We start from the raw sequence: 19,363 nt of genomic DNA, 5'->3' as shown, positions 1-19,363 counted from the left end.
CACTTTGGAAACTTACACAATCATTCTTTTTTTTTTTTTTTCTCCATGATCATTCTAATCCAAAATCAAGACTTCTAACTAACAACAGTTCCTGGGCCATTAGAAAAGCAAGTTCCTTTGGGTGACAAGGTTCACATTAAGAATCAGTCTTAAAATGGGAAAATATATGAAATCTATGACACATATATGCATATAACTTTATGGGCAATGACTGTGAAAATCCACTGTTCTCCTTCCCTCCCCCATTTTACCATTTCAAAAACAATTTGCCTTCAAAAGCATGTCAGTAAATCTGCAAGTTTTAAAATAATGGAAACCACGTGCCCCATGTGTTCACCAGATTCATTTTTATGACGTATGGTCCTGTGCATTAACATAAACATATTTTGATAAAGAAAGTAATAAAAAGAAATCAAAGAATCCATTCCAAAAAGTTCACATCTCTCAATGCAACACAGGACTGAATTTATTAAACTTGGCCACCTAATAAAATTGGACTTGTGATCTCAGTTAGAGGCACCTGCAACTGATAAAAAGGTGTCCCAAGTTTCACTTGATGAGGGATACAAATATTTTCCAGACTGGTAGTTTTAAGCTAAGCACTAAAAATTATAGACTTCACATATTTAAGTTCTGTCCTTTTTTAAAAAAATGTGTTTATAAAGATTTCAAAAGAGAGTGTTTCTGACACCCATAAATTTCTGTAACTGCAAGTGAATAATATTAAGATCAGAAAATAAGAATTCTACTCTACAATACATTAAATCCATATAACAGGTTCTACTTATCAGAACACCCTGGAGGCTACAAAAATGTCCACAGCAGAACTGTTTAATCTCCAGGTAATCCCAAACCCCTGAAAGGTGAAGCACATCTTACATTTCAATATCTGCCCTCTTGTTTCTATTCCATGAACAGGTTTTTCAAAGACAGAACATCTTAAAGTTTCCCATCTGATCAATGTTGTTTTTCTTTAAAAAACAACAACAAAACTTTTAATACTCTCTTTTCAGTCAACGGGTATTACGAAATTAAAAGTATTAAAAATAAAAGCTTAGTAAGCCTCAAAACAAAACAAATAATTAACACCAGAGTGTAGCAGGGGAGAGGTTAAAAAAAAAAAAAAAAGAAAGGAAGGAAGAAAGAAAGAAAATCCGAATTAGGTCCCTAAGAATGAATGAGTCCTCTACTCAGGGTTCCATAGAAATGCCAACCCACGCCCCCAAAATGCACACCATGAAAGCAATGGATTCATTAATGGCATTAAGAACAGAAAGGAAAACCTGGAAGGAATGAATGTTGTGTGTTACTATCTTTTAGAAATCAAGAACTGGTCTAACATCTAGGTAATGTATTTGTATAAATTCTTATATTTAAACTCACCTGATTCATTTTCAATTCCTGTTGTGTTCTGAAAAGATACACACAACAAAAACTTCTTTGATTACATGAGCCCTAAAAAGAAAAACAGACAATTGTAATATGTACCTGCCTACAAATTTACAGTGATTTAAAACCACATACAGAACTGTAGAGTTTGCTCAAAGGGCTATTCATAAAGCAACTCCATGCCAGATCAACTTCGATTTATGCTGAGAGCTTACTTCACAGATTTATTAGCTACAATAAAAAAGATTTCTTGCTAATCTTTACCAGGGCTTCATTGTACTCTACAATTGAAAGCAGACTCATTAGAATGACATCAAATTTTTGCTTTGGAATTGCATCATTCCTAAGAAGAAATGTTAGCTTTGTTCATATGAACACAAAGCCTTGTTGCATAAATTATGCAATTTAATGTCCTTCTCTTACTTATATCAACACTGAGTTGAATACAAACACAAATAGACCCCTTTACATTATTTTGTTTTTCAAGTTCCTGAAGTAGAGGCAGATTCAATAACATTTTCATAGCAAGTTCTCTTTGAGAAACAGAACAAAAACCTTGTAGTAAAATGCAAATGTTTTATTAAAAGCTGTTTGGAAAGAACTACAATTGTTCCTTTAAATTTCTTCTTCAATATACTCATAGTATAATAAAATAACAAGAATACAAAATCATTTCTTACAAGCGAACATGACATACTTGTTTTTAAATAACAATCTATAAAGATGGTCCTCTCTGCAACATACGTCCTGCGAGTCAATTGAAGTCTTTCACAATAAATGAAAATCATGCCACTTTCAGGAGCACTTCCACTGTAATATTCTAAGTTTTCAGCATGTATACATGCACACACCATTAAGCATAATTCTATTTCTTCATGAATTTACTTACAATAATCTCTTATTCCTACGCCCCAAAGACACTGCTCACCTTAGAACTGTTATGTTCCAATCGTTAATAAACCAAGGAGCATGTAACTCAATGATATTCTGCATACGAGGAGAAAACTCTGCCTGCCCACTTCATGCAGAACGGGGCTTTTACATTTTACCCTGGTCCTTAACAAGGACAGTTTGGGGTTTCTTTTCCCTTGAGCTACTTAACCACACTCACCTGATCACCTTTAGGACCCGGTCATCTAAACTAGCTTTTAGTCATACTGGCACAGGGAATGTATTCCATAACTTGCATCTTGTTGAAGAGCTCAGTCTAGCCAAACCAATATAAACTCGTAAGTAAATACTCAGTGAACACAATTTCAGAAAACTGGAGGTTAACGCATAAGTCCATTCTTTTTAAATTTAATATTGAGCTTCTTTCTCAGATACATGTCCTTCTTTAGTATATATTCTATACTGAATATAATTGACCCTTTTCATTTGTAAATTGTTATCAATTTACAAATGCACAATCACTGTCTAACAGTGATGAGATTAGTGGCCTAGGAGGTGTGCATGCCTGACCCTCTCTACCACAAATGCCTACTGACTGGTCCCACTAGGAGAAATCTTGTGAATAAAATGTCCCGGAGTGAATAAAATGCCAGGTTTTTCACTTGCTTCTCACTAAGTTGTTAGAGGTGGATTTACTAACACTGGCCACAGGGTGTTCTCTTTGAGGAACAGAACGAAAAAAAATGGTGCAATAAAATACAAATGTTTTAATGAAGGATCTTCAGAAAGAGCTATACAATGTTTTGATAAGCACTGTTCATCTGAATGGCTATGGCTTTTCCATCCAGAGATGGAAAGCCACTGGGAGGCTGAAGGTGGCAGGAATGATCTAACGTGACTTAGACTTAAAGAGACTAAGAACCGCAAATTGCTAGTTACAGAACAGTCACAGGGATGTGAATTTCAGCATGGGGACCATGCCCAGTAATACTGTAGTAACTATGTGCGATGCCAGGTGGGCACCTAAAATACCCAGTGGAGTACTTTGTAAAGTATATGACAGGCTAACTACCATGTTTTGCTAATTCAAAATAATATTGAAAAGAGACTGTAAGAGAGTAGGGTGGAGGCAAGCAGACCTCTTAGGAGGCTAATGGCCCAACCTAGCAAGAGACGACGGTGGTTTGACCCAGGTAGTAGAAAAAATGTGAGAAGTAGCTGGATTCTGGATCTATTTGTAAAATAGAGTCCCAGGATTTGATGCCAGATTAGATTCCAGGTATGAAAGAGGGAAGTCAGAGATGACACCACGGTTTTTATCCTAAGGACATGAAAGAATAGAACTGCCGTTTTTTTTCAGATGCTGCCTCCTTCTTTTCATGTGCTTTCCATTTGTTTTTCCCTCTTTTTTTAAAAAACAACAACAACATTTTCTTCTTTCTCTTCCCATTTTGCAGTTGCTAGCTCACAGGCACAATTCAAACAACTGAGATACCCTGACATCTGAAACCACATATCTAAAGTATCAAAGTACAGTAGCCCCTCAGTATCTCAGGGGATTGGTTCCAGAACCCACCCCCAACTGCCCCACAGATACCAAAATCCTCAGATGCTCAAGCACCTTAAATAAAATGGCATATCTGCATATAACCTACATAGGCACATCCTCCCATATACTTAAATCATCTCTAGATTACCCATAATACCTAATACAATGTAAATGCTGTGTAAATAATTGTTGCAGTGTATTTTTAGAGAATAATTGCAAGGACAAAAAGTCTGTAAATATTCAGTATAGATGCAATCATCAATCATTGTAAACCTAACTCCATGGTACACATCTGCAACAACCTAACTCCCCCCCAACCCCACCCCCGCCCCAGAATATTTTCAATCCTTGATTGATTGAATCTGTAGGTGCAGAACCTGTAAATACAGAGGGCCAATTGTTCTTTTATTGTTATCTCAACTTTTTCTTAATAAAAAATTTTATAATATAATTCAGATTGTTACATGATTAATAATCTTCTTTCTACACTGTCATTCCCTCTTTGTCCAAATAGGAATGCACTCATCATTTCTTCCCAGAGAACAAAAGGATCTTAACATCTTTTTTTTAGAGTTCACTACTTATCTACATGCTTGGACCCTTCTGTCAATCATTTCAAATCCTAATGGCTAAAACCAGACCCTCATTTTTTTCTCTCTCCCTCTTAGCTTACAACAATGTCAAATAATATATCTAAAATATTCTACAATACCAAATGCATTGCAAATCCAACACTTCTCAAATGATATTTTAAGTTATATTTTTTATTAAAAATAAGAGATGTGACAACAAAAGAATTGAGACTTTGAGGACCACTGCATTTTGGACTGGGCGACTGTCCCTTCCTTTAAGGCCATTTAGCACTGCCCTGTCCAACCAATGCCAGTAGTGCCTTCACACACTTTGACAATCAAACCATCTACACATCCCCAAATACCATCCCAATTGAGCACCTATGAACTGTAGACTCTAAAACTCTAAAAACAGTTATTGAAGTAACTTCCTTAAGATTCCTCCCGCACCACAAAGCCCTGTGCCAGTGTCATGGCAGTCCTACCAAACTTTCATACTCGGTGTTGACTTCACAGCACTGTTTTACATACCCACTTAACCAATACAGATACCTCAGGTCAAAGTTTTACCAAATGTGAGAACCTGAACTATCAATCCTATCAGTGTAGAGCAGCGGTTCTCAACCTGTGGGTCACGACCCCTTTGGCGGTCGAACGACCCTTTCACAGGGGTCGCCTAAGACCATCCTGCATAGCAGATATTTACATTACGATTCATAACAGTAGCAACATTACAGTTATGAAGTAGCAACGAAAATAATTTTATGGTTGGGTCACAACATGAGGAACTGTATTTAAAGGGCCAGAGGTTGAGAACCACTGGTAGAGGCACAGAGGAATCTTCCACACATACCATTAAAACTTAACAATTCTATCAAAAAGTTTAAGTGGTAAATAATTAAGTGCCTCTAGTTTTCCAAAGGTAAATACCTAAAATCCCTAGGACTTCTCTGACCCTGGCTTATGCCTTAGTTTCTTGTCTGGATTTCTATGCCTGACTAAACCTTCTAGAATATTTCTATATATCCCTCTCATTCACCCATTGGCATTTATCAGATAAAGGACAGCAGGCAGACATAGGGCATGTAACTTTTTATCACCAACTGTTCCTTACTAATAGCATACACTCCCAGAAAAATAAGAGCTTGATCTTGATTTTACACATCCAAGGTTTTAATAATATACATATACTTACATTGCTTCCAAATTCTAAGACTAATCATCCTTACAAATATTTAACTTAGTATCATAAAGATTAATTGATTATACATGAACAGTACCAATACAGCAATAATAAATTTCAGGTCTTTATTCAAATACTGGTCCCTTATAGTGTCAAGACAACTTCAACAACTAACTGTTAAGCTGCTGTCATCTGAAATGGAGGGTGAGAGGCTAGAAAATAGAGATATGCAGGCTGCCCGAGTCCTGCAGCCCCAGCCATCTCTCTATCACCCACCCTCTGCAATAGGCTGATTGAAGGAAAGACAAACAGTAACACACACACCAGGCTGAACTGCCATGTGTGCCCTTTGGAGTCTTGTAAAAACTACAAAACTATATGAAAGGCAAAGTAAAAGCAGTAACAGATTTTTTAAAATTAGTTTAAATCTGGGAGGGAGAGGAGAGAACTAGAAAAATAATTATTTGATTTAATTTGTATATTCACCTATAAGTAGCTGGCATTTTATAAATTTTTTTAATAAGTTTAGATCTTTTGGGGCTATTTGTAAAATAACTCCTTAAATTTGCAACATTTACTTAGAGGTCCCCAATATTAATTATTTAATAGTACTTTCTGAAGTTACAAAAGAATTCCACTGAAGCATCGACTCACAAGAAACTTTAAATTTTAAGATTCAGAAAGCAGTATATAGCTTATGGACAAAGAGTAAACAAAAGAAAACTAATATGTTTATAGCAAAATATAAAAGACCATAAATGCAATGAAATCATGGACTAGATATAAACAAAAGTGTTAAAAATCATTTTGTGAAAGGAATCTTGGAAAGTTAATGACCTACATAAGAATTATTCTGAAACTACATCAAGTAGAGCTTTCATGTTAAGAGGTATCATTGTGGAAAACACAGAGATGATTAAGCTATTAGTGGAGTAGATCTATAATGTTTAACACTGTTCTTAACTTACTCTGACCAAAAGATTCTTGCAATCCAGAAACTTCTGGAAAAATATTGTGAAAAGTCTGGAAAATCTAGGGGGAAATCTAGGAAATATAACCTAAACTATGAAAATTTCTCAAAAGCCATTTCTATTAATTTACAAACACAACTAATATACTGTTATAAAAAAAAAAAACTACCACTCAGAATTCCTACCAGAAGAATGGAATCATCAAATTACAGCCTATAAATTCTAGATATCAATATGAAAACATTTAGCACCTACTACTCATTGGATTAAGCAAAAGCATGTAATTCATAAATATTGAATCTACCCAAGAATTTGCTAAATGGAAAATCATTTTCCTTTTCTAAAATAACAAACACACCCCTGGCCCGTTTGGCTCAGTGGACAGAACATCAGCCCACAAACTGAAGGGTCCTGGGTTTGATTCTGGTCAAGGGGACATCCCTTGGTTACAGACTCAATCCAGGTCTGGGGTGTATAAGAGGCAACCAATCGATGTGTCTCTCTCACATCAATGTTTTTCTTTCTTTCTCTCTCTCTCTGTCTCTCTCTCTCTCTCTCCTTCTCTCCCTCTCCTTCCCCTCCCCTCCCCTCCTTTCCCCTCCCTTCCCCTCCCCTCCCCTCCATTCTCCTCTCTAAAAATCAATGGGAAAATATCCTAGGGTGAGACTTTTAAAAAATAATTAAAAAATAAAGTAATAAACACAATTTCACAGTAATCATCCAGTACATCTAGTTTCACACTGAAAAAAAGTACCGCCAACTTTCCTTTTAAAAGCAGGCTATATTACCACATAAGCCAAAGTGAAAAAAAAAAAAAAACCTGACATGTTTATCACTTAAAGAATAAAGTGATCAGCCCTAGCCAGTTTGGCTCAGTGGATAGAGTGTCGGCCTGCAGAATGAAGGATCCTGGGTTTGATTCTGGTCAAAGGCACATGCCCAGGTTGCGGGCTCGATCCCCAGTAGGGGGCGTGCAGGAGGCAGCTGATCAATGATTCTCTCTCATCATTGATGTTTCTATCTCCCTCTCCCTTCCCTCTGGAATCAATAAAAATATATTTTTTTAAAAGAATAAAGAGATCATGTGTGAGTGTGTGAAGGACACAGAGACTGAGAATACAGCAAATATTTGGTGAGTTGCTGAATTAGAGGGCGTGAACTCTTACTCCTGGAAACGGGTTGCTTGTGTCTCTCACCCTCTAGAACAGCGGTTCTCAAACTGTGGGTCACGACCCCTTTGGGGGTCAAACGACCCTTTCACAGAGGTCCCCTAAATACATCCTGCATGTCAGATATTTACATTACGATTCATAACAGTAGCAAAATTACAGTTATGAAGTAGCAACAAAAATAATTTTATGGTTGGGGGTCACCACAACATGAGGAACTGTATTAAAGGGTCATGGCATTAGGAAGGTTGAGAACCACTGCTCTAGAATGATCTCTACCAAGGCAAAAAGGCACTGGTTTAACAGAGCAGACCACACAGGAATTTCCCCACCTAAAAAGTATGTGAGAGACACAGAGAATAGAATAGCTCACAAATAAACCAGTCATTCCTCCCATCTCAATCAATCAGTTTCCTCAATGAGGCCCACAACACCACAGACATATCCTGGGGCCTGACTCACCAAATTCATAAAGCAGTGTCCTGACACAAACCTAAATAAGGAAGCAGAGTTTAGCACTTTACTCCAGGTGGGGGGATTTGATTCAGACAGCACAGTTTCCGCACTGACAGGCAGGAAAAGCAGAGGGTCTGCTGTTCTGAATGATTTTAGAGCCGCACAGCGCCAATGAGAAAATAATGATGATTAGAGCTTTTGTTTGCAATATCTAAGTTAAGCACCATAGCAAAATGTTAAATAAGAAACCTGTGGATGTGCTAGGAAAGCACCATAAGTCTAAATTTAGATTATGGCACTCTGGGGATTTTTCCTCCACTAGAATATACTTCAAAAAAAAGGGGGGGGGGGGGGGGGGGCGGGGAAAGACTAAAGGGAAAATTTTCAAAAATATACTGCTCCAAGCCACCATTTGTAAAGAGCTAGCTTAGCAATAAGTGTGTAGCAATTGCTGACTGTTTATCATGTACCTGGTGGATGTTATGGAAAGCTATTAACACATGCTCTCCCTTTTTCTTTTGATTAAATGTATGTATGCATCTATGTCATTACACTGCCCTGAACGTGTAATTTATTACATCACTAAGTTCAAGTTTTGTTTAGGGTTCCTACAATAATTCCCTCCCACCCCACAATTGAAACTACCTAGTTTCTCTACAGAAATTACAACATATTACTCTCACTAACAGTTTGCTACTCCTTCCTATGATACTAAAGACAAAATAATTTGTCAATTTTCCTGGGTGAAGTAACTCCATCCAATCAAAATACTCTTGAATTAAAAAGTTAACTTCCTTTCCTTATTTTCAATACTAACTGGTAAAAATTCATATGAAAAGGGGGTGGGTGAAAATACAAATGCTTTCCAGCCAGTCACTACTCTGATGAGAACTGTGCCACAGATTCAAGATTATTATTACAACTGCCATCTCTCCTAGGAAAAGTACAACTTAAATACAACTTAAAAGTAGCAACTGTTGAATGCATATTCTGAAAAACAGCATTGAAGTCAAAGAAGTTCCTATACTAGTAAAACTATCCTTTCTAACATTTCCTCCATGTCAGATGTGTAAAAACTTTTGGTATATAAAAGGAAAATTAAGTCAATTCTTTCCTAACACTCAAATGCTAAACACAAAACTTCTAAAATAAAATGCCACATTTCACAATTCCCAAAATAAAATGCATTCTCAGTTAACACCTTTATTGTTTCTCCACTAGAGTTGCCAATGCAGATTTACATTTGTGATTAAACAGTCAAAATTGAGAGGTCTTCAGAAACCCTACAAAGTCTTCTGAATCTCCTGAAAAAAGGGACAAAAGCTTCAGCAATATCACACACTGGTCCTGGCACTAAGTACTCATTTTCTCACATAAAACTCTCTAAACATTAATATAGTCACCTGACAAGTGGCCACTCAGACCTCTTTGGGATTTTCCTACAGGATAAAATACATAGAAAACTCATGTTCTACAAACCACATATAAATGACAAGGGGACTTCCTAAATTCATAAGTGAACAACCTAAAACAAAATCGAAGTTATGCCAGATCTGTTTTGCTAAGCCACACATATCACTACAAGATTCTATAGGTCTTCTCCCAAGGTTACTAAGGTATTTCTATTTGGGTAGAAAGCAACTCTTCTACTTTAAATAAAATCTGAGGTTTGAAGTCTATCCTCTAAATATGTCCCTACTTCTGTTCTCAAGAGCATTTTTAAATAGAAATGCCGATGTATTTCTATACAGTTTAAGAAGCTCTCGTACATACATGAGTTTTTATTTTTTAAAGGAAAGTATGCTTCCTCAAAATAAATTATTTGCAGTCGTTTCAAGGTAAAAAAAGAAATTCCTCCCCACCTGGGATAAAAATGAAAGATGGTCTCTTGATGCTATTGGCTGTGGAAAACTAGTGTGACTCAAGAAGAAATATCCAGAGGGAAGAGATGGTGAAGGATTTGGCTTTGTGGAAGGTATGGAAGGGACTGGGAGAACAGCTGCCCCCTCCCCCATATTCAGTAGGAGCAGAGCAGTGACAGACTACATGGGATAGCCCTGTTGGTAGGGAGTTAGTTCCAGGTTAAATGTAAACCTGACCCTGTAATTAGGGCTCCCCAGATATTGTGTAAGAAGTTGTTATCCCACACAACCTCCCTCCCAACCCACTCCAAAGCCCTGAAGGCCTTCAGAGAACCATGGAAGAGGAGTTAGAGGCAGAGCCCATGAACACATGTAGGCAGGAGGCTGGGGAAAACCTGGTTTCATGACTGCCCATCAGGAAGGCAGCTTTGGCCACCTGGGATGAGCAATGTGGAACCAGGAGTTCATTCAGACTGGGGAAAGGGAGGGGAGGTCACAAACAAAAGAATGTCTAACAGTTTAGGGAAAGTAAATCAACAGGAAGGAGAAAGGACACAGGTGGGGAAAGGGCAGCCACAGAATATGTTTTCTAACTGAACAGGAGGTAAATGAAGATGGTGAAAAGTCCAACAAATGGAATATGACTGACTGAAAGAATGAACAGATTTTAAAGGCAGAGCAGTCAGAGTAGCGATTAAGAGGAAGGTGTTGAACCCTAGCTGGTTTTGCTCAGTGGATAGAGCATAGCCCTGTGGACTGAAGGGTCCCTGGTTCGATTTTGGTCAAGGGCACATGCCTGGGTTTCTGGCTCAATCTGCCAGTAGGGGGCCTGCAGGAGGCAGCCAATCAATGATTTTCTCTCATCACTGATGTTTCTCCTCTCCCTTCCTCTCTGAAATCAATAAAAATATATCTTAAAAATATATGTTTAAAAAAAAGAGGAAGGTGTTGAGCTCTGTTTTAGAGACTGAGGAGAGGCTACATAGAAAGTTGCATCCCCCAAATGGAAAAAAAGGTCCCAGCACAGACTGCCTTCAAGGCTGGGGATGAAGATTTTTAAAAAAAGCTGGAGGACTCAGAGATAACTTTGAAGGGTTTCTCTCAACCACTGTACCACATTATCCCTCAATACCTACTGCATTAGGAGAAATGCTATTAACCTAAAGAATCTCAGACTGCTTGCTTAGTCTTCATCTATTCATCTCAAAACATCCCAGTTGCCCCTGCCACTGCCAGAAATACCAGTCTCTGTGATCCATCTGTGATCCATCTGTGATACGGCTTATTCAGCGCACTGAGGTCAGGCTCAATTAAATTACTAGGCGACTGTGTTGATACAATATTTATTTCTCCAAATAGGTGAACAGACCTACTCAGTGACCTCTGACAAGTGCTTCACCATTAAGAACCTAAATTTAGCCCTAGCCTGTTTTGCTCAGTGGATAAAGCGTCGGCCTGCGGACTGAAGGGTCCCAGGTTCGATTCCGGTCAAGGGCAAGTACCTCAGTTGCAGGCTCCCGGCCGTGGTCGGGGGCACATAGGAGGCAACCAATCGGAGCGTCTCTCTCACATTGGTGTTTCTCTCTGTCTCTCCTCCTCCCCTCCACTCTCTCTAAAAATCAATGGAAAAATATCTTTGGGTGAGGATTTAAAAAAAATCTAAATTTATCCCAAGAGCCCTCCTTTTTAAAACTCCTACTTTCAGATGAACTTTAAAACTAGGTCTTTCAGAATTATGGCAAAGTCCCTAAAATAATCCTCACAGAGTGAGAAACATTTAAAATATCATTTTTATATTCATACTCCAAATTTTGCCTAATTTACATTATCTTAATAAGGTCTTGGGTAATTAATGCACAGGGTTCATGCTAATGTATGTTATTTAGTGTTTGGTGAATCTCAAAACTCTTTTTAAATTTTGATGGCATCATTTAAATCAGGGGTCCTCAAACTACGGCCCTCGGGCCACATGCGGCCCGCCGAAAACATCTATCCGGCCCGCCGGGTGTTTTTGCCGCCGCTGCCTGTCCTGCTTAGCAGCCGACTCGTCCCGGGCCCGCAGTGCGCATGTGTGGAATGTCTGAGGGACAGTGAACTGGCCTCGTTTAAAAAGTTTGAGGACCTCTGATTTAAATGACTTGAAAATGCCACAGAATTTCCCCACCAGAGATTAATGCAGTCTTAGGGGAACTACTTACAAGCACCTATAAAATCTGTAGGTTTCACCAATTTCCAGACAGGCAGTCCACCATAATCAAACTAACAGTTGCACTTAGCTATACACGTTTCAGGCAAGCTGTGCCAAGAAATAATTTAGCTCTTTCAAAGCAAAGCCTATCATATGATTTACTGCAAGAGCTAGAAAATACTCTTTTCACCAAAATGGCTGGCAAACATAAGTTATTCAGTGAAACCTCCTTTATTGTACGTTCCAAAGGACTAATAAATGAAAACACAGTATAGGTATGACATGAACCAAGACTCTAAGAATAAGTACCATGCAGTGCTGAGAAAAATATAAGCATATTTCACTCCAAATGAACCAGATTTACTACGTACAAAACTCTAATTCACACTGCAGGGAGGTGGGGGTGGGGAACAGAGGGCATTCTCTTTAAGAAAGAATATTGAAATGACACATGCATTCATTCCAGTGAAATTATGCAGATATTGTTTTTTCAAAAAAAACCAAACTATTACCAAATAATCCTATAGCATGTCTCTTCTTCTGTTTTATTTATCAGTAAATTCTAACTAAAGAGTACTTTAGTATGCCACGTTAAAATTCAATCTATACTATCTATATTCTTATGGTTTACAAATAAAGATGTGACAACTTACACTTATTTCACCCAGGAAAATTTGCATAATGATGCATGTTTGCCATGAAGCTCAGTAAGCTATCTTTACAATATAAATATTAAGTTAAAGTTACATATGCACTTCATAAGTAAACCTTATCTCCACAAGATAAATCCATTACTTCTGGTACCTAACTGTGAACTGGTTGTTGTTTTTTAAAAAAGAGAGATTTTATTAGAAAAACTAGTTTGGTTTCTACCATCAATCTTTAATGGGGTAGTCCAATAAGTCTCATTTTCTTTAAGAAAAAGACAGTTGTTTCTATGCTATTCAGTATACTAGATCATGAGCTTAAATTATTCACCATTCATTGGTTCTATGCAAATGTATTTAAATTTCCTAATAATTTAATCTACATATTTGGGATGCATGCAAACTGCATAGTCTCCAAGTTACCTCCCATTGCTTCATCCCTTGCCACAAAAGGGATGCCAAAGCAGAACTGCTGAAAGTGACCACTCAATGACTCATAAACCAAAAACAGGCCACGAAGTCCTTTCCCCAACTGCAAGGCGGACTTCATGTAAACCATACAGTCTATTCTTAGTATTTTGACTAAAGCGACTCCATAAACTGCGTCAGTGATTCTACCATCCAGTTAGAGGAGCTTTCCTTTAATGCAGCGTCCAGAACTGGGGTGATTTTGCCCCTTAGGGGGGCATCTGGCAATATCTGGAGACTCTCAGTTCTCACTCAGGGAGGTGTTGCTGGCATCTCGTGGGTAGAGGCCAGGGATGCTGCTAAACATACTACAGTGTACGGGACGGCGCCCTCAACAGAATTATCCAGCCTCAATGTCAACAGTGCCGAAGTAAGAAACTCTGCTTTCATGGAACCCAAGTATTGCTTTCAGTGATGGAGTCCACAGCTTCCAGTCATCGCTCTAACGAAGATGATTTTTATGGCTTTAACTATAAACTTCTAACTTCAAAAGAGAGAAACAGAACACGAGCCCAGACCTCTAACCAAACGCTCTGAAGGGTGACAGTGCAGCTGAGAGCAGGCAATCCGCATGGCGCTGCATGCACATCAGCAGTATCGGCAGTAATGACTGTCAGGTAATGTCCCCATCATCTGGAAACTCCCTGGATCACCATGCAAATCTGACAATTTTCCCCGACTGTCCCTTTTCACTCCCCACTATGGCATTTTCTAGTGACAGCCCAGCTTATTTTTTCTTGCTCTTCAACAGCATGAAGAGCAAGTCAGAAGACAGGAAAATAGTAAATAACCTACGGTGCTTTCCATCATGGAAAGTCTATGATTAAACAGGACTTAAAAGGTTTATAAATCAGATCTGGAACTTGAAAAGAGAGCCGCAGCTTCAAGAAACAGTCACATGAATAAATAAAACATCTAATGTAAAATAATCATCAAAAGACCATGCATGCAGCTCTATGTGTGTAACTGCACAGATCCGGCTGAGGGAGCTGAAATAGTGCTGATTCTGTAACTGCATTGGTAGGGAAAATGCATCTTTAGAGGCTAAAAAAATAGAATTTAATGTTCAGATATCTTGAAACATTACACAAATTTAAAATTCACAATAGAAAAACCTTTCGAACAAATCTTAATGAAAAGAAAATCTCGGGCTATATAGAAACCTTACAGATCAATATGGAATTGATAAATAAGTTATGGCCCATGTGTATATCACATAGCCATTAAAATCATACTGAAGAAACTTTAATGGCTTGGATATATGCTCACAATATCCTACGGGAAGACAGGTTATAAATATATACACAAGATGACATCAATCCGGTATATATCCACTGAGCCAAACCAACTAGGGCTGTACAAAACATAAATATACAGAAGTGAATAAATATACGGTATATACATAAGAAATGCACACATGGACACCGGTAGAGATAAATGATCACAGTGGTTATCTGAGGAGTGGGAAGGTTATGCCTGATTTCTATTCCTTTTTTGTGCTTTTCTCTATTTTCTAATTGTTCTATAGTGAGAATCTTCACAATGTTTTATACTTACAAACTAATAGATCACTACATATTTAAACCATACTGTTTCGGGAGCTGTCTACAAAATAAGAAAAAAACAATCTGAACATGCCAACTTTTCAATGAAAGAAACCACCTTCCGAGGCAACCAAGGCGAATCTTGATCGGGCATTACTATTATGTGCCTGGCGCTTTTCTATGCACTTCAAATGTACGGACTTTCCAAATCCAACCAAAAAAAAAAAAAGTGTCAAAAGGAGCCCTGGGATACCAGAAGCCGTGTATGTCCAGCTCAGTTTCCACAGCTGGAAGGGAGAGGTTTTACTAAGATGGTCTTTAAAGGTCCTCCCCCGACGACACTGCGATTCCAAAGTGTGTGTGAGGAAGCTTCTAGAGAAGGATGGGGCGGCCGCACGCTATGTCACAAACAGAACCCTGTGTCTCACTTCCTCCTCCATATTTGTACAGCAAATTTCAAAACATGCTTAAAAAAAATTAAAAAGGCTTGTCCATGTCCTCAATACTTGGAGGTGCAACTGATAGGATGTTTAAAAGAATCGCGGAATTGTACAACGCTGTGGTTGCTTATAACAATAAACCTAGAGCAAACAAACACTTAAATATAGATAGATAGATAGACAGACAGACAGACAGATGATAGATAGATAGATAGATAGATAGACAGACAGATAGATTTTAGTCGCGTTCTAGGTATGGCCAATTTAGTGTCTGACTTAAGGGACCGAAGGACCTCGTGGGAGTCCCGGAAAGGCGTCCCACTTGTGAAATAAAACCAAAACCTCACACCACACGGGATGGAACCGAGGGGCGCGCCTGGGTCTCCTCTCCCGGGGAATTACAGCTGCGCAGCGCAGGGAACGCGGGCTCCGGTCAGCCGCGGGGTCGGCCCCGCCGGTCCCCCCCCAGCCCTCCCCCGAAGGCGGCCAGTCGTGGCTCAGCGGTCCCCGCGTGGGGCGGAAGGAACCTCGGAGGTTCGGTCATCAACCCCGACCTGACCTGTTAGGTCCCCTCCAGGTCTCACTCGCCACCATCAAAAATAGGTTCGCGGGTATCTTTAACGACAAAATAATCTACAAGTGCACGTCTGCAAACACACACACACACACACACACACACACACACACACACACCCCCGGTGGGCCCGCGACAGGGAGCCAGTTTCCAGGCTGGACCCGCACAAAAACTACTTGGGAAACACAAAGACGCAAGACGCACCCTGGGGTTGCAAGTGGGAGAGACGCGTTCGGTTTGCACACAAAAGGGAAGCGGCGAACGGCTCGAGGCTGGAGCGGCCCTGGGACCCGCGGGAGCCTCCCCCGGGCGGCCGTGCCCGCCCCGCGCCGCCGCCCGCAGCCCGCACGCGTCCCCTTGCCGGGCGCGCGGCTCACCAACGGCGACAAAGCGAACCGCAACTTCGCCGCCGCGGGCCCCAGGGCCGGGCCGGGTGCTGGGGGCCGCAGGGGGGACCCCGGCCGCCGGCTGGCCGCGCCTGCTTCCGGGGTCCCCGCCGGCCCGGGACGCCCGGACCTCGGAGGGGGCGCGTCCGCCCGCCCGCCCGGCCGGCCCTGCGCGCCCGGGTCCCCGGCGTGTCGCTGCCGCCTCGCCGCCCGCGGGCAGGGCCAGGCGTCCGCCGCCGTCCCGGGAGCCGCCCGACCCGTAGCCGCTTACCTGCGCCCGCGCCCCCGCGCCTCAGAGCGCCGAGAGCCGCCGCCCGCGCCGCCGCCGCCGCTCCGCACGCCCCGCCGCCCGCGGCCGCGCCGCCGCCATCTTGGCCCCGGTCGGAAGTGACGTCGGTGGGAGCCCGCACCCTGCGCGCCGTCGCGGAGGCCCCGGCCGCGCTCCCCGGACGGCGCCGGCCGCACACGCGCCGACGCGCGGCCTCCCCGCGGCCTCCCCGCGGCCCCGTCTGGCGGAGCGGCCCAAACGCCCCTCGACGACTCGCGCCGGGGACCCCGCGGAGCCCGCGCGGCGACTCTGGACGGAAACCCCGCGCCCGCCGTGTCCGCTCCGAAGGATTGGGGTTCAGCGCAGCTGCAAGACGACGGGAATCCACGGCCTTTCCGAGAAGACGGAGGGGAGCAACCTGCGTTTCTCGCTCGGCATCCTCAGCCCCGCTCCTCGCGCGCTCGTCTCAGGAGGCCCGGGCTGGTCTCGCCCCGAAGATCAAACGCCCCGGGGGCCGGCGCCGCGGGTCCGCTCGCTCCCCGTCCGCCCGAGTGCCCGGCGCCTGCCGGCCCTGCTGCTCCGGCACCAGCACCGGGCCCGACGCTGGCCTCGTCCCTGTGGAACTTGGTGACATCGGGGGCCGCCACTCGGCGACCTGGGCGCCGAACCGGGTGACGTCCCCGAGGAGCCGGCTCCCAGGCAGGTGGAGAGGAGATGGCGTTGGGAGTTGCCGCCCACGGATGGCATTTAAAGCCGCGAGCGCTTCAAGATAAAGTGAGGAATGAAATCAGGAAGAATCCGAATGTCATGGGCTACACGAGGCCTCCGGAACAGACAGGAGGTTCGACGCAGGGGCACCTTGGAACCTTAGGAGGGAGCACGCAGGTCCATTTATGTAACTAGGGCTGCAAGAATGTGCAAAACGTGCCATACCTGGTTACTTAGCCGGGGGCCCTGAAACAACCCTAATGGGTTTGGCTCCATGTCTAGAGCTTGGGCCTGCAGACTGAAGGGTCCCGGGTTCGATTGCTGTGAAGGGCACGTACCTCGGTAATCAATGGATGTGACACATCCATGTTTCTGTGTCTTTCCCCTCCCTTCTCTCAAAAAAAAAAAAAAAATCAATGGAAAAAATATCCTCGGGTTAGGATTAACCAAGAGGAAAAAAAATGACAACAACCAACACAAAAATAGCCATTCGGTGTGAATGAATCAAAATTATACCTACTTTTTTCTGTCAGATGAAAAAATATACGTATATTTTTGGTGTACCTCAGAATTTTAGTAATTTATATCTGATGAAAAAGTTGAAAATAGCTAACTAGGGTTTAATCTTAAATCATGATGTACCCTAATGATCCGGTCATAGGGAACAAATGAAGATATCGGAGTAAATTTTATGAAGACCTTAACACATGGCAGGGTTAGCACAGAACATAAGAAGAAAAGAAATCAACCCTCATGAGTTTGCTTATTCCACTATTCAAGGCAAAGAGACCCTAGATCTAGGTAATACTCCCCTGTACGTCACTAAAATAGTGTACTCCGCTGTGGGTCAGAGCATTGATCACTTTTCCACCCCTTACCTAGACCAGTGCCTGGAAGCATGATCCATGCATCAAAATCACCGGAAGTGCCTGCAAAAAAAAGTCAGCGAGACTCCACCATCCCATCCACAATCAAAACACCAATGTACAAATCAAAAATCTAAAAGAAATCCATCTGCCAACTGGCTGCAGTAGAATGCAAAGGAAAATAAAGAAATGTTAAGTAGAACGCAAAGGAAAATAAAGGAAATGAGAGGGTGAACCAGAATTTATACTACACAGCATCGTGCCAAGAAGTGGTTGAGTAGTCAGTAGTTGTTCCCCCTGTCAATCTAAAATGACTGGGTGCATTAGTTTCCTGTGGCTGTTATAACAAAGTACCTCATTTGGGGTGACTCACAACAAGAGAAATGGATTCACTCACAGTTCTAGAGGCCAGAAGGCCAAAATTAAGGCATCGACGGGACCACACTCTGTGTGGAGGCTCTAGAAGAAAATCATGCCTTGCCTCTTCCAGCTTCAGGTGGCTGTCAGCATGCCTCAGCTCATGGCCACAGCATTCCAATCTTGAAGGCCAGCATCTTCAAATCTCTCTCTGCTTTATCTTCACATCACCTTCTCCTCTTTGATTAAATCTTCCTTTGCCTCCCTCTTATGATACATGTAATTGCATTTAAAGACTCACCCAATAATCCAGGTTATCCTCTCATTTTACATGCTTCACTTAATCTCATCTGCAAAATCTCTTTCTAAAGGGTGTCCCAAAATTCACCCAAGATTTGAATTTTATGCCATTTGTGCCATAAAGTGTTGCCAACGAAAAAAAAAGATAGTGTGACAGCTGACAGTTCAGGGTTATTAAAAATGGAGCACTACACGAAAGAACAACGCGTTTTCATTGTTGAGCAATATTTTAAAAATAATGAAGGTTTGGCAGCTACAGTTCGCAATTTTCGTGCTATCGCGACATGAAAATCCAGTTTTTTGTGCCTAAATTGCAAGATATGGATGTGGATGACATGTGGTTTCAAGTCTAAGGTTATTCCAACAAGCCCACGACCACCCATGCCTTGAAGGAGGAAATTGAGCACTGTATCAATGAAATTCAGCCACATTTATGCAAAACGGTCATGGAAAATTTCAACAAAAGAGTGTGTATGTGCCAGCAAAGCCGTGAAGGCCATTTACCCAGTATGCTATTCCATACATAACCTTATACTGTATACTTTATGAATCAATAAAAATTTACAATTTTTAAT

General features: G+C 41.5%; 1 protein-coding gene across 3 annotated transcripts in view; it reads right to left on the bottom strand.

Moving 5' to 3' along the window:
• The window catches only part of PRDM2 (PR/SET domain 2), a 110,537-nt gene extending 93,959 nt beyond the window's left edge, over window positions 1-16,578 (bottom strand). For all 3 annotated transcript variants that reach the window (XR_011470194.1, XM_070404120.1, XM_070404121.1), the window contains exons 1-2: window positions 16,561-16,578; window positions 1,384-1,455 (exon numbers count right to left, since the gene is read on the bottom strand). Coding sequence is in view for 2 of the 3 variants with exons in the window: in XM_070404120.1 (XP_070260221.1) it covers window positions 1,384-1,392 (9 nt within the window). In the remaining variant the exon portion in view is untranslated. The remainder of the gene's footprint in view (window positions 1-1,383; window positions 1,456-16,560) is intronic.
• Between the last annotated feature and the right edge of the window lie 2,785 nt (window positions 16,579-19,363).

This window comes from Myotis yumanensis, unplaced genomic scaffold (genome assembly GCF_028538775.1).
Source record: "Myotis yumanensis isolate MYYU_CA2020_CCGP unplaced genomic scaffold, mMyoYum1.0.hap1 SCAF_2, whole genome shotgun sequence".
NCBI lineage: Eukaryota > Metazoa > Chordata > Mammalia > Chiroptera > Vespertilionidae > Myotis > Myotis yumanensis.
This window is presented reverse-complemented; position numbering and strand designations above follow the sequence as displayed.